Source organism: Phyllostomus hastatus, unplaced genomic scaffold (genome assembly GCF_019186645.2).
Source record: "Phyllostomus hastatus isolate PE091 unplaced genomic scaffold, TTU_PhHast_1.1 phas_contig_38, whole genome shotgun sequence".
Lineage (NCBI taxonomy): Eukaryota > Metazoa > Chordata > Mammalia > Chiroptera > Phyllostomidae > Phyllostomus > Phyllostomus hastatus.
Window position 1 is genome coordinate 10,715,008 of NW_025333869.1, and position 12,322 is coordinate 10,727,329.

A 12,322-nucleotide genomic window follows, 5' to 3' on the forward strand; every position below is an offset into this window, starting at 1 on the left:
TGGTTAATCTGCGCATTCACTGTTGAGGCATCTGCATGTACCTGTGCACACCTCAAAAGTAAAGCCTGGTAAGAGAAATTGCCATCCAAAGAGACTGTTCCAGTTTTCACTGCCACCAGCAATGTTCTCATCCTTTTGAGAATGGGTTCAGATTTAGGGAATTCACAAGTCATCAGAAACCAAACCCAGCTACAAGGTGCAGATCTAGCCAAACAAGTGGCAGGTGTTCCAAGCCAGAACATTAGATTCCTGGGCTTCAGAAACTTGTGAAGCCAATTCTAAAAGAAAGCCAGAAATATGGTAAGCAACTAACTTGTTCCTTAAAACACCTTTTCTTCTAATTTCTGGTAACAACAAATCACTTTCAGCAAGATAAATAAGCAATGCCATATCTTTACAAATCATTTCCTTTTTAAAAATCCAAATGTTGCCCTGGCTGGCATAGCTCAGTGGATTGAGCGTGGGCTGCGAACCAAAGTGTCGCAGGTTCGGTTCCCAGCCAGGGCACATGCCAGGGTTGCAGGCCATGGCCCCCAGCAACCGCACATTCCTGTTTCTCTCTCTCTCTCTTTCTCCCTCCCTTCCCTCTCTAAAAATAAATAAATAAATCTTTTTAAAAAATCCAAATGTTAAGCTAAATGCTACTTAAACATATGTTTAACCTTTATGGTACTGACTCACTTGCGGCAGAAAGGAGAAACGGCTGAGTATCCTTGCCCATCACCACCAATTAAGCCAAACACAAGTGTCAGTGGGGAGCTTGGACAGTGGCTTCGACAGCCAATGAGCCGTGGATTCAATTCCTCCATGACCTGATTTTGTGACTGACCTGCAGAAATGCTTCTCTGAAGCCTCTTTCAGAACATGAAGCATCCCTAACTGTCTGACCTGTCCAGCTAACTTCTCAATCAAGTTGGTCTGTTATTTTCCTGAATCCTGTAAGAACATTTCAAGGAAAACCCAAAGAACATATAAACTGAATTATGGTCCTCCCTTGGGGTGACCTGAAGCACTGAGGTGTCTGAAAGCTACAAATAGTTTCTGGGAAAATAATCTTTTAAGAAAGGTAGCACATACACTAACAATTCTTAAAGAGGTCCTTGCTGAGAGAAATAGCCACTCTCTGACCCCTAGCAGGTATCAACGTGTGACAACAGGTGACAGGACATACACAGTGCCTCCATCCAAGTAGGAATAAATCCAGGGCTCAGTGTATGCATTTCACAACTCTTTATTGAGATTCAGAAAGTCTGCCGCAGGCGGATGTGTCAATGTCCCAGTTTACCCAGTCCTTCTGCTGCATGAGTGACAGCATTTGTGACTGTGTTAGTCACTGTCTCAGTGACTTCCTTTGCCACTTTGTCTCCTGTCTCCTGGGCCTTCTTGAAGGCTTCAGCAATGGCTGTCAGTGAGAAAGAAGAATAATGTCTGGGTGAGCCAAGTAAACATTTCAAGCCACTTGCTGGACTAGTGTCACCTGGAGTAACCTGAGGGGTGTGGCAGTCTTCCTGGTTCAGGCCTGAGAGGAGCCCCAACAGGTTGAAGGGCAGCAGAGATCCAGAGGAATGTGTTCAAATTTTGTTTTATTTCCCCAAACGACTTGTATTTATTTCTTCAATTATGACTGAGGCTAAGTATCTGTTCATGGCCATATTGCCTACTCATACTGCATTTTTCTGTGAACTGCCTATTTATATCCTTTGATCATTTTTATATGGGCTTATCATTTCCACTACATATATTTTCCTCAGTTTGTGGTTTTTCTTTTGACTTAGCTTGTAATTATTTTTGCTATAGAAAACCTGAAGTATTGTATTGTCAAACTTACCTAAAATTTCCTTTAAGGTTGTTGGTTTTTCTGTCATCCTTAAAAAAGACCCTCCCATCTCTGAAATTATGCTAAAATCTCCTTTGCTTCTTCTAACAATTTAATAATTTCATGTATTTGTATTTAAGTCCTTGATTCACCTGGAATCTATTTTGTTGTAAGAATGAGTTACACATATGTTGTACTTTTTACATAATTATACGCATAACACACATACACATATAAACATTTCCACAAATATGTATGTATGTAAAATTTTATGTCTTAAATGTTTTGTCCCAGTGTGCTGCTGCATAATCTTATGTGATGTAGTCTTAACATTCCACAAAGAGAACTATCTAATTGGATCCTGCTTTAGCAAAGTTTGGTCTGTGGCCTCAGGTAGTATAGATAATTGCATACCATCTGAAAGGGTGCAACATCTGGGGTGGGGTTTGACCTGGTTAGTCAAAAAACAGGTTGTTCTCAGCACCTAGCTTCCTTCCTTCCCTTCTTCCCTCCCTGTCCCTGCCCAACCCCCCCCGCACCATACCTTTCTCTCCAGCCTCCTTGGCATGCTCTACCACCTCCTTCACCACTCCCTCCACGACATGAACTGAAAAGATGAGACAAGCCCAAATGAGAGCACAGTGCAAGCCAGCTTCTCCTTACGGCAAGGCCTGGGCAGCTCTGGGTACCCTGAATGCAGCTCTAGGATATTGGCTCAGTCCGGATAAGCTGGCTCAAGAGAAGGAGACCAGGGTGAGGGGTGCTGGCTGCTGGGAGGAAAGCTGAGTGAGGCAGACAAGGACACAATGTCCTCCATGCCCCTCGGTCTGATGCAGGCTGGAATGCTAGCAAGCAGGCCCTCCTGCCAGATTGGAACCTAGTGCCAATGCTGAGCCTGTCTCCCAGGTTACCACACCTCTAAGACGTGCTGCTGTCCTGCCTCCAGCCAGATGGAAGCTGCAGCTGGATGCCATATCTGGAAGCCTCCTCCAGCAAAACTAGTTCCTCAAAGCCACTCCCCCAATAGGAGGGGATCTCTGCCCATCTTGGAGTTGTTTAAAGCTTAGGTGGTATCCTGCTAGAATTGGAAAACTAGGAGTCAGAAGGATTGATTCTGATTCTAAATCCCCCTCCACTGCTTGGTTACCTCATCTGTGAATGGGAATAATACAGAACGCAGAGAGCTAGAGAAGGAGGACAGGGAGTGGTCAATATCAGAGTTAACCAGTGAAATACAGACATGTTTGCAGCCATTTAGATTGAGAACAGCAAACTTAAATATCAAACTTAATCCAGGTAGAACCTGGATTAGCCTTCCCCAAAATAGCTGCAGATGCCTACATACAGAGAAAGGGCTTCTGGGGGACTTGAAGACATAGAAAATGTCCTTTACATAAACCCTAGGGGCTGACTTTGAACAGAATCAGACTTGGTAGTTTATTCATAGAGAAATCTTTGGAGCTTTAAAGTTATGGCAAAAATAATAATCCACCTTCCTTTTACTGTATAGGATATTCAAAATAGGCTATTTGGCTATGGCAGGGCTCCCAGATCTCCAGAGAGAAAGACTCAAGCTACCGGCTGCTACTCAGCACCCAGCTCCCCTCTACCCTCCACCCTCCACCCCCCACCCTTGGGGCCCCCTCTGAGATGGCCTCCCTCCTGCCCTCAGCCACATGGAAAGAGGGTTGCTTGGACCAGATGACCTCTCCTGGCTCCACCCCAAGCTGCCTTCCTCAGCTTTTGCACCTGCCTCTCTATTCTCTCATTGTGGGACTGATTGCCCAGAGCTCCTCATGGGGTCAAGACCTGCCCCAAAAGTTTGGGGATCAGCTTCCAACAGGCCCAGTCAAGTTGGTCCCCAATCCCCCAGCCTAAGGAGAATGGCCCAGGTGGATAGGAGCTTTGGGTCCTTACCAGCTTCCTCAGTGGCCTTCTCAGTGCGGTAGGCCAGGCCATCAACAGCGAGTTTCCTGAAACCTCCCAGCATTGTGCAATGACAGGTGACGACTAAGCAGGATGCTGGGGCCTGGACTGGTGTGCTTTTATAGATGACTCTGATGGTTGGCTAGGCTCTGGGGCACAAGCCCTCCCCCTGGAAGACTAGGAGGTCAGCTGGTGAGTCAGCACAGGAGTTGGCAGGAAGAAAAGACTGGGTGGGGCCATCCTAGCACTCTGATTGTGGTATTGCCCCTCTGGGAGCATAAGAACCCCATATCGTATATTCTGGGACCCTATGAGGAGCAGAGATGCAGAGCAGCACCAAAGCTTGACAAAAAGGTCAGTTCTTGGGCATGCAGCTCCCCCAAGGCACAAGGCCTGAGTGCCCCACTGAATAAGAGACAGTTGGGGATGGCAGCCCTGCCAGCCCTCTGGGCTTCAAGTTCCCCACAGCCTGGGCACAGTTGTGTAGCGAGACAAGGCCTAGGACTTCTAGCCTGCTGTCCAAGGTCCCCATGGTGGTCCATTCAGAGGTTTGGGAACTCTGTGGGCCTGTAGACCTAGGTGAGCCCTCAGGCCAACAGCATAAGCAGAGTGGAGGCCACTGCCTTCCCCATTCCCCAAAACCTCAACTCTTCAGAGTGGCCTTGTAGCCTCCATTGGACAGGTAGGGGGCTCAAGTGATGCCTTGTCCAATGCAGAGGAAAACAGATCCTAGTCATTCCTGGCTCACAGTTGGCTGCTTCTCACACAAGGGAGAACTTGAGTGTCCCAGCAGTGGGGCAGCCAGCACATGAAGAAACCCAGCCCTCCCTGCATCTTGGGGCCTGGTCTCTTGGGAAGACCCTGTGAAGTCAGCTGTGTCCCCCTCCCCCTCTAACTCTGGACATCCTAGGAATAAATGGAGGATGCCACCCCCACCTGGGGAGGTGCTCCTGGCCTTTGAATTCTTGCTAGAAAGCTGTTCTACCAGCCCCTGACAAATCAAATGCTTATGCAGCCAGGCTGCCTCCCTAGTTACTCAGGACAGAAAAAGATGCCTCAATCCCATGCCACATGCTCCTTCTCTTAGTCAGCAGCCCAACTTGAGCCTCAGTTTCCTCATTTGTAAGATGGGGATAGCTACGCCTTCCTGGCCATGTCACTGATAGTCAATAGGGTCACACACACAAGCTCTTGGTAAACTTCTGTTCCCTCTGCCTCATCACTGATGTGCCAGGGAGGGGCCGCTTGGCAGTGAGCCCTGACCAACCATTGGGTAGGCCAAAGAGTGGTGAAGGTATGAGGCTGCCTTGAAGCCAGAGGACTGAGGGGTATGACCTCACTAGGCAGGAGTTGTGGAGGGAAGGTTTTCCAAGTCCCTATTCATGCAGTTCAGGCCTGGGGCAGGATTCTTAGACTGCCTGCCCCTTGTAAGCCACCTCATCCCTTAGAGCTGCCCAGGAGGGTGCGGCAGTGCCAAGTTAGTGTTTACCTGACCCCAGCCCTTCACAGCCTGGGTTCCACAGAACTGAGCTTTTCCACATTCTTAAGTAGCATTGGGAGGCCCCTGGGGCTGTGACCAGCCCCCAGCGTAGGCAGTGGGCACTGTAGGCAACAGTAACTCTGGGTCCCAGGGACATAGCACCACAGATGCCATTTCTATTTGGCTGGAGTGGTAAGGTCTTAAATAATTTGGAGAGGTCTTCTTAACAAAAAGAACATAATACTACTAATCTTGCAAGTTTTATAGATATACAGGGTACAGCAAAAGTGAATAGGTTTATAGTTATTTTTATGGAAAATAACACAATAATTAATAAATAATAATATAAAGGTAAACTCTGTGTTTCACGTACTCACAACTGTAAACCTAGTCTTGCCAGATCCTGGGGACTCAAGAGAGGCCATGAAAATGAGGGCCCTGGACTTTCAGCAGATCTAGATGACTTTGTTCTCTTCTTGTTATAGCCAAACACCAGAACGTTCTTCTGCACAGGGCATCAGGGCAATGCTGCCAAGGGTCAGGGTATTTCTGGAATGTGGCTGGTGGGAATTGGACTGAGGGACCCATAGGGATGTTCCCTGGACCCACCAGAGCCCCTTTTCTTTCCTCTGAGGTTGTTTGTGTCCCCCACCCCCACAGAGACTTCTTTGTGCCTATCCCCTGACTGAATGAGGTGTCACCCATCAGTCCTAAGATGACTTCCAGATTCCACAGACCCTTTCTCACCAGGGCCCACCCTGAGATACACCTCACAGGCCCCCTTTCCTCAGGAGTTCACCAACTCCCTGACAGGCCCTTCAGGACTCAGCCACTCAGTAGACACTGTCCCGGTGCCAGCCCAGAACCCACCCCACTTACAACCTACAGGCTACTGCTGCCCTCATCACATCACTCCCCTGCCCATGAGACGCTTCTCCTCTTTAATGAACAGTCCTGATGTAAGTACCCTGACTCCAGTTACAACACACCATGGCCCACATCTCCTGGCAAGGCTGGGCCCAAACACAAATCCCAAATGCCCAACAGGGAGAAAGCAACAGGCCTTAGAAGGCCAGCTGCCTAGGACCAGACCCAAGTCCCAGACCTTGGTGCTCTGGCCCAGGTCTAAGCCCACCTGACCTTCCAGCTGCTGTGACCACTAACCTGTCCTCTTAGCCCAGCGTGTGGCTCGCTGAGGGTGGACTCTTTTCCAGCTAAGAATCAGGGACAGCTCAAAACCCTCCCAATCAGGGCTAGGTTCCTGGCAACTCTTGCAAGGAACAACACTACCTGCCTGTACACCTAAAACTAACACAAAATAAAACTGAATGTAAGCTGTAATTGAAAAATAAAATTAAAAACAAAAACATTGCCTGCCTAATGGGGTTGAGAATGACCCAAGAGGGAACCTCCCCATGTTGGAAGACCTGACCCATGCTAGGCCCCAGTGGAGCAGTCCTTCAACACAGCCACTGTGTTAGCCTGTCCTGAGTCAGAAGGTCAAATCCAGCCATTGGCACAGGAAGAATCAGGTCTTGGCAGGAGCCAACCAGTTCTCCAAATGGAATTTTCTCAAAAACTCAGTTTGGCAAACGACCAACTGCCTGCATCATCAAGTCAAAGAAAACCAGTTTTTCAAATAGCAATTTGCCAACTCAGCAATTACAAATTCAGGGGGAAAAATTAAGTACTTAAATTCTTAGGGCTGTCTTATGTCTGAAGCATGACGATTTCTTATGTGATTTGAATTGGAGGTGTTATGAATGTCCCAAGTTTCATGATTGTCCAACTTGCCTATGCTTCTTCTATTTCTGCTTCATAGATTTGAGCTCACAGTATACACTGACCCCTCGTAGTCACAGAGAGCCAAGCCCAGACTCCTGGAGACTTGGGGTATCACTCACCAAAGAAGGACTTCCCCTGTGTGTCAATACCCACACATTCATGGGTCTCAGTCAGGTTCCTAGTGAATATCAGAGGACACATGAAAAGAGTCCCTCTGAAGAGAGGGACTGTTCACAAAGGTGTGAACAGACTTAAGGGAACTGATGAGGGATGGTGAGGTCCCTAGAGACCAGCAGCAGTGAGAATTGTTACCTCCCCAGACCTGGAGGGGTGAGGGGGACTGCACAGATGCTGAGGACAGCTGTGGCTATATAGGAGAGCCTCACTGGACAGGAACTGCAGCCATCAGCAGCAGCAGCACAAAGGCCATTACGGACACACACATCGAACTTCAGAGAAACTAGGAGACTGGGAACCCCCTGGAGTGTGTGTGTATGGAGAGGGGTGGTGGCAGGAATCAGTCTCAGAGGTTACCAGTCCCTGGAGGAGAAGGCCTCTGAGAGAGAACTCCTTGGGACAGAACTAAGACCTGAGGAAATGAAAAAGAAGAAGGTGACTAAGGAAGTCCTGAGGTGACAGATCTCAGATGTTGTACCTCCAAGAGAGAAGGGAGTCCTTGGGAAGGCAAGAACTGACTGAAGCCCTGAAGGTTGCACCTGGGAAAAGAAGGCTGCAGGTAGAATCTTCCTGAAGCCAGGTGGTTTCTAAAAGGCAGAGCGGTTATGGATACACAGGAAAGTCCGACTCTTTTGTGAGGGAAGTGCAGGCTCCTGAGCAAAGAAGCCTGGGACACTCCCCTGGCCCCACCCCCTCTCCCCTCAGGAATCTCCAGCTAATGTCTGAGAAATTCCACTTCAGATTTGAACTTAAGATTCCTGGAGGCCTCCAATATGTCATGAATACCAAGATTTTATGAATGATAGGGTAGCTTTCTCTCCTCTAACTCAATGTTAATTGAATTGCAAAAATAGTAGAGTTTTCATATTTTCCTTACCCAGTCTCACCACTTGTTCACATCTTACACAACTACAGTATAATGGTCAGAACCAGGGAATTAACATTAGCATATTCAGCTAAATTAAATGTAAAATTATTTAATTAAATAATATGCTTGAATAAATTAGAATTATTTAAATTGTTTAACTAAGTTAAATATTAACATATTAGCTAAACTAAAGACTTTATTAGAATTTCACCAGTTTTTCCACTAATTTATTTTTCTGTCCCCAAATTCTATCCAAGATCACACACTACATTTAGATATTTCTCCTTAATCTCTTGCAGTTTTATAGGACTGCAATAGAAGTCCCTTCCTCTTTCCTTGTCTTTCATAACCTTGACACTTTTAAATTGTACTTATCAGTGGTTTTGTCAAATATTTTTTATTTGGGTTCACCTGATGTATTCTCATGAATGCACTGAGATTATGTATTTTGGGTAATAATACCACAAAAATGATGTATCCTTTCCAGTGTTTCATATCACAGAGTTCCTGATGTTGATATGTCTTCTTCCTAATGATGTTAAACTTTATCATTTGGTTAAGTTGGTCTCTGCTGGGTCTCCACAGTAAAGCTACTTACTATCTTCCTCTTGTAGTTAATAAACATCTAAGGAGAGATACTTGGAGACTATGCAAGTTCTGTTTCTCTTCAAATTAAAAAATTTAATTGTGGTAAAATACATATAACATAGTCTTTACCATCTTAACTACCTTTTAAAAAATTTTTAAAATAGAGGACAGGCTGACAAGGACCACAGGGGAGAGAAGAGGGAATTTCAGGGGACAATGGGAAGGGTTTACAGGAACAAATTTAAAGGACACATGGACAAAAACTAGGGGGAGGGTGGTAATGGGAGGGAAGAGGGGAGGGTTGGGTGGGTGGGCTGGATTGGGAGTAAAAGGGAGAAAACTGTACTTGCACAATGATTAAAATAAAATCTAAAAAAATTAAATTTTATTTTATGTGCAAAGAGCTAGTCATTCTGCAATAAGGTGGATGTCTTGAATGACCTATTCAAAGAAGTTCACTTAGTCTAACTTAATGAAGCCTATATCCTTCGAGTACTGATGGAAACACTGGTGGCACATATTAATAAGGCCATACTTCTGGGTCAGGCAATGCTGGTTTGAGCAGATGTGGCAAGAACGATAACCCTGGCCAAATTTTCTTGGATAGCTCCAGTACAGCTGCTGGTGACCCATCTTGTTCTCTCTGCTGCAACAAGGCAAAAGGAAAGACCATCTTAACTATCTTTAAGTGTACAGTTGAGTAGTGTTAAGTATTCACATTGTTGTGCAGCTGATCTCCAGAACTTTTTCATCTTGCAAAACTGAACCTCTATACCTATTAAATAACTCCCTAATCCCCCTCTTCCTAGCCCCTTATAACCACCATTCTACTTTCTGTTTCTATGAGTTTGACTACTCAAAAGAACTCATATAAGTGGAATCATATAGTATTTGTCTTTTTGTAACTGGCTTATTTTCCCTAGCATAATGTCCCCAAGGTTCATCCACGTCGTGGCATGTGTCAAAATTCCCTTCCTTTTTAAGGCTGAACAATATTACATTATATGTATATACCACATTTTGTTTATTCATTCATCCATCAATGGACATTTACCTTAATTTTACTTTTCAGCTATTGTGAATAATGCTGTTATGAACATGGGTTACAAACATTTTTTCAAGAACCTGTTTTCAATTCCTCTGAATATATATCCAGGAGTCCTATTGCTAGATCATATGGTAATTCTATTTTTAATTTTTTCAGGAACTGCCACAATGTTTTCCATAATGACTGCATCATTTTACATTCCCAACCAACAGTGTACAAGGGTTCCAGATTCTGCACATTCTCACCAATACTTGTTACTTTGTGTTTTTTTTTCAAATTCTCACTTGAGGACACATTTATTCTTTTTGAGAGAGAGAGAGAGAAACACCTATGAGAGAGAGAAACACTAATGTGAGAGAGAAACATCAATTGCCTCCCATATGTGCTGCAACCAGAGATCAAACCCACAACCTAGGTATGTATCCTAACTGAGAAATGAACCTGCAGCCTTTTGTGGTATGGGACAATGCTTCAACCAACTGAGCCATCTGGCCAGGGCTATGTTGTTGTTGTTATTTTAATAGCACCCATCCTAATGAGTATAAGGTCATATTTCATTATAGTTTTGATTGGTATTTCTCTAATGACAGGTGATGTTGAATGATTTTTTATATTCATATCAATCATTTGCATATAATCTTTCAAGAAATGTCTATTCAAGTCCTTTATCAATTTTAATTGGATTATTTTTCTTGTTAAATTAAAAGAATTTTTTAGATATTCTGGACATTATTAACCTCTTTTCAGATATGAGTTGTAAATTTTTTCCCATTCTATAGGTTACCTTTTCACTTGCTGGTTGTGTCTTCTAATGCACAGTTTTTAATTTTGAGGTAGTCTAATTTATCTGGTTTTTCCTTTGTTGCCTGTGCCTACAGTGTCATAGCTAAGAAATTATTGCCAAATCCATGTAATCAAGCTTTCTTCCTGTGTTTTCTTCTAAAAGTTTTATAGTTTCAGGTCTTACATCTATGTTTTTTATTTATTTTGAGTTAATTTTTATATGTGGTACCAAGGTAAGTGTTCAACTTCATTCTTTTACATGTGAATATCCAGTTTTCTCCAAACCATTTGTTGAAAAGATTGTTCTTTTCCCATTGAATGATTTTGGCACACTTGTCAAAACTCATTTGACCTCTTCTCAAACTTTTGCACACTAATTTTAGCATCTATCAATGCACCTTACCTGCAATAATTATTTTTGTGATGTTTGCCTAATGGTGATTCACTATTTTCCCTTTTCTTCTACATTAATTAATTAATTAGAATTCTACAGTAAGAGTTGCCTCTTCTCCACATTTATTTAATCCATTTTTTATTCATATCAGTAGGGATTCATGAATACAATATTTATCTTATTCTGTTGGTTAAATCCCAATACTATCATTATTTATTTTGTTGCTCAAATCAATCTAGCTTTAGCCATTAGAAACTCCTTCGGGTTGGTTCCTGTGTGCTTTCAATAAACCCCCATTTTTCTCTCTCTTTCTTTCTTTCCTTCCTTCTTTCTTTCTTTTCTTCCTATCATCTTTATTTCTTTCTGTCTATCTATCCATCTATCTATCTACCTATCTATCTATCTGTTTTAACACTTTCTTACTTTCCGGCACTACAAGGATATTGCAGGCCGATCTTGGATTTTCCCACCCCAGCCCTACAATCAACTACTTCTCCTTGGAGTTCTGGTTCCTTTTATTAGAGAATGGTATTTAGAGATCAAGATCTGGGAGATAGGTATGCTCATTGCTACTGGGATATCATTTCTCTTAAGACTCTCAGCAGATAGCTCTAGGAAGTATATGTATTTACTAACATTTTCATACACACACATATATTTCTATATTTATTAGTACGTATAATTAAAAGCCATGAGTACACATTGATACCTTAGATTCCTGTCCAACACCACAGGGTTCATTTTAGAGTTCCCTATTCCTTATTTGTTATCTCTTCCTCCAACAATTATTATCTAGTATATTTACATGTGCATTTAATTGTAGTATGTACAGTAGTCCCCACCTTAATCACAATTTTGCTTTTCATGGTTTCACTTACCCATGGTTAACTTTGGTTCTGAATATAAATGGAAAATTCCAGAAATAAACAATGCATAAGTTTTAAATTGTGTGCTGTTCTGAGTAGCATGATGAAATCTCACACCATCCTATCATACTTCATCATGCTTGGATGTGAATCATCCATTTTTCCAGCATATCCTTGAAAAGTAGTGATCCTGGCAATTTGGATATATCAAAGGGAAGCCATGATGTGCTTCTTTAAGTGTAAAGGTGTGTATGTATAGGAAGAACACAGTATACATAGAGTTTGACGCTACCTGCAGTATCAGGCATCTACTGGAGGGCAGTCTTGGAATATATCCTCCATTGATAAATGGTAGTATATATATTTTTTTCAGAACTGCTAACCCACAATCCTGTGAGAAACACATTTACTGACTAGATTACAGGATTTTGTAAGTTATTTTTGCCTTTAGCCTTACAGGATCCAGTCAATACAGTCATATGTCACATAATGACATTTTGGTCAATGATAGACCATATATATGACAATGGTCCCATAAGATTATAATGGAGCTGACAAATTCCTATTGCTTAATGACCTCATAGCTATTGT

At 43.2% G+C, this 12,322-nt stretch overlaps 2 protein-coding genes across 2 annotated transcripts; both read right to left on the reverse strand.

Moving 5' to 3' along the window:
* Positions 1-1,215: 1,215 nt before the first annotated feature.
* Positions 1,216-3,866, reverse strand: FAM25A (family with sequence similarity 25 member A). Its single transcript, XM_045842197.1, has 3 exons — positions 3,734-3,866; positions 2,361-2,423; positions 1,216-1,402 (listed from the first exon to the last, which is right to left on the reverse strand). The coding sequence occupies exons 1-3, from the start codon at positions 3,804-3,806 to the stop codon at positions 1,269-1,271; spliced, it is 270 nt and encodes an 89-aa protein (XP_045698153.1). The 5' UTR covers positions 3,807-3,866; the 3' UTR covers positions 1,216-1,268.
* Positions 3,867-9,099: 5,233 nt separating this feature from the next.
* Positions 9,100-9,297, reverse strand: LOC123821042 (40S ribosomal protein S29-like). Its single transcript, XM_045842326.1, has one exon. The coding sequence runs from the start codon at positions 9,271-9,273 to the stop codon at positions 9,100-9,102; it is 174 nt and encodes a 57-aa protein (XP_045698282.1). The 5' UTR covers positions 9,274-9,297.
* Between the last annotated feature and the right edge of the window lie 3,025 nt (positions 9,298-12,322).

Coding starts and splice junctions, on each gene's coding strand:
- FAM25A (XM_045842197.1), bottom strand. CDS start 3,806: ATGCTGGGAGGTTTCAGGAAACTCGCTGTTGATGGCCTGGCCTACCGC. Junction 2,424..3,733: donor GAAGGCCACTGAGGAAGCTG/GTAAGGACCCAA, acceptor TCATCTTTTCAG/TTCATGTCGTGGAGGGAGTG. Junction 1,403..2,360: donor CAAGGAGGCTGGAGAGAAAG/GTATGGTGCGGG, acceptor TCTCACTGACAG/CCATTGCTGAAGCCTTCAAG.
- LOC123821042 (XM_045842326.1), bottom strand. CDS start 9,273: ATGGGTCACCAGCAGCTGTACTGGAGCTATCCAAGAAAATTTGGCCAG.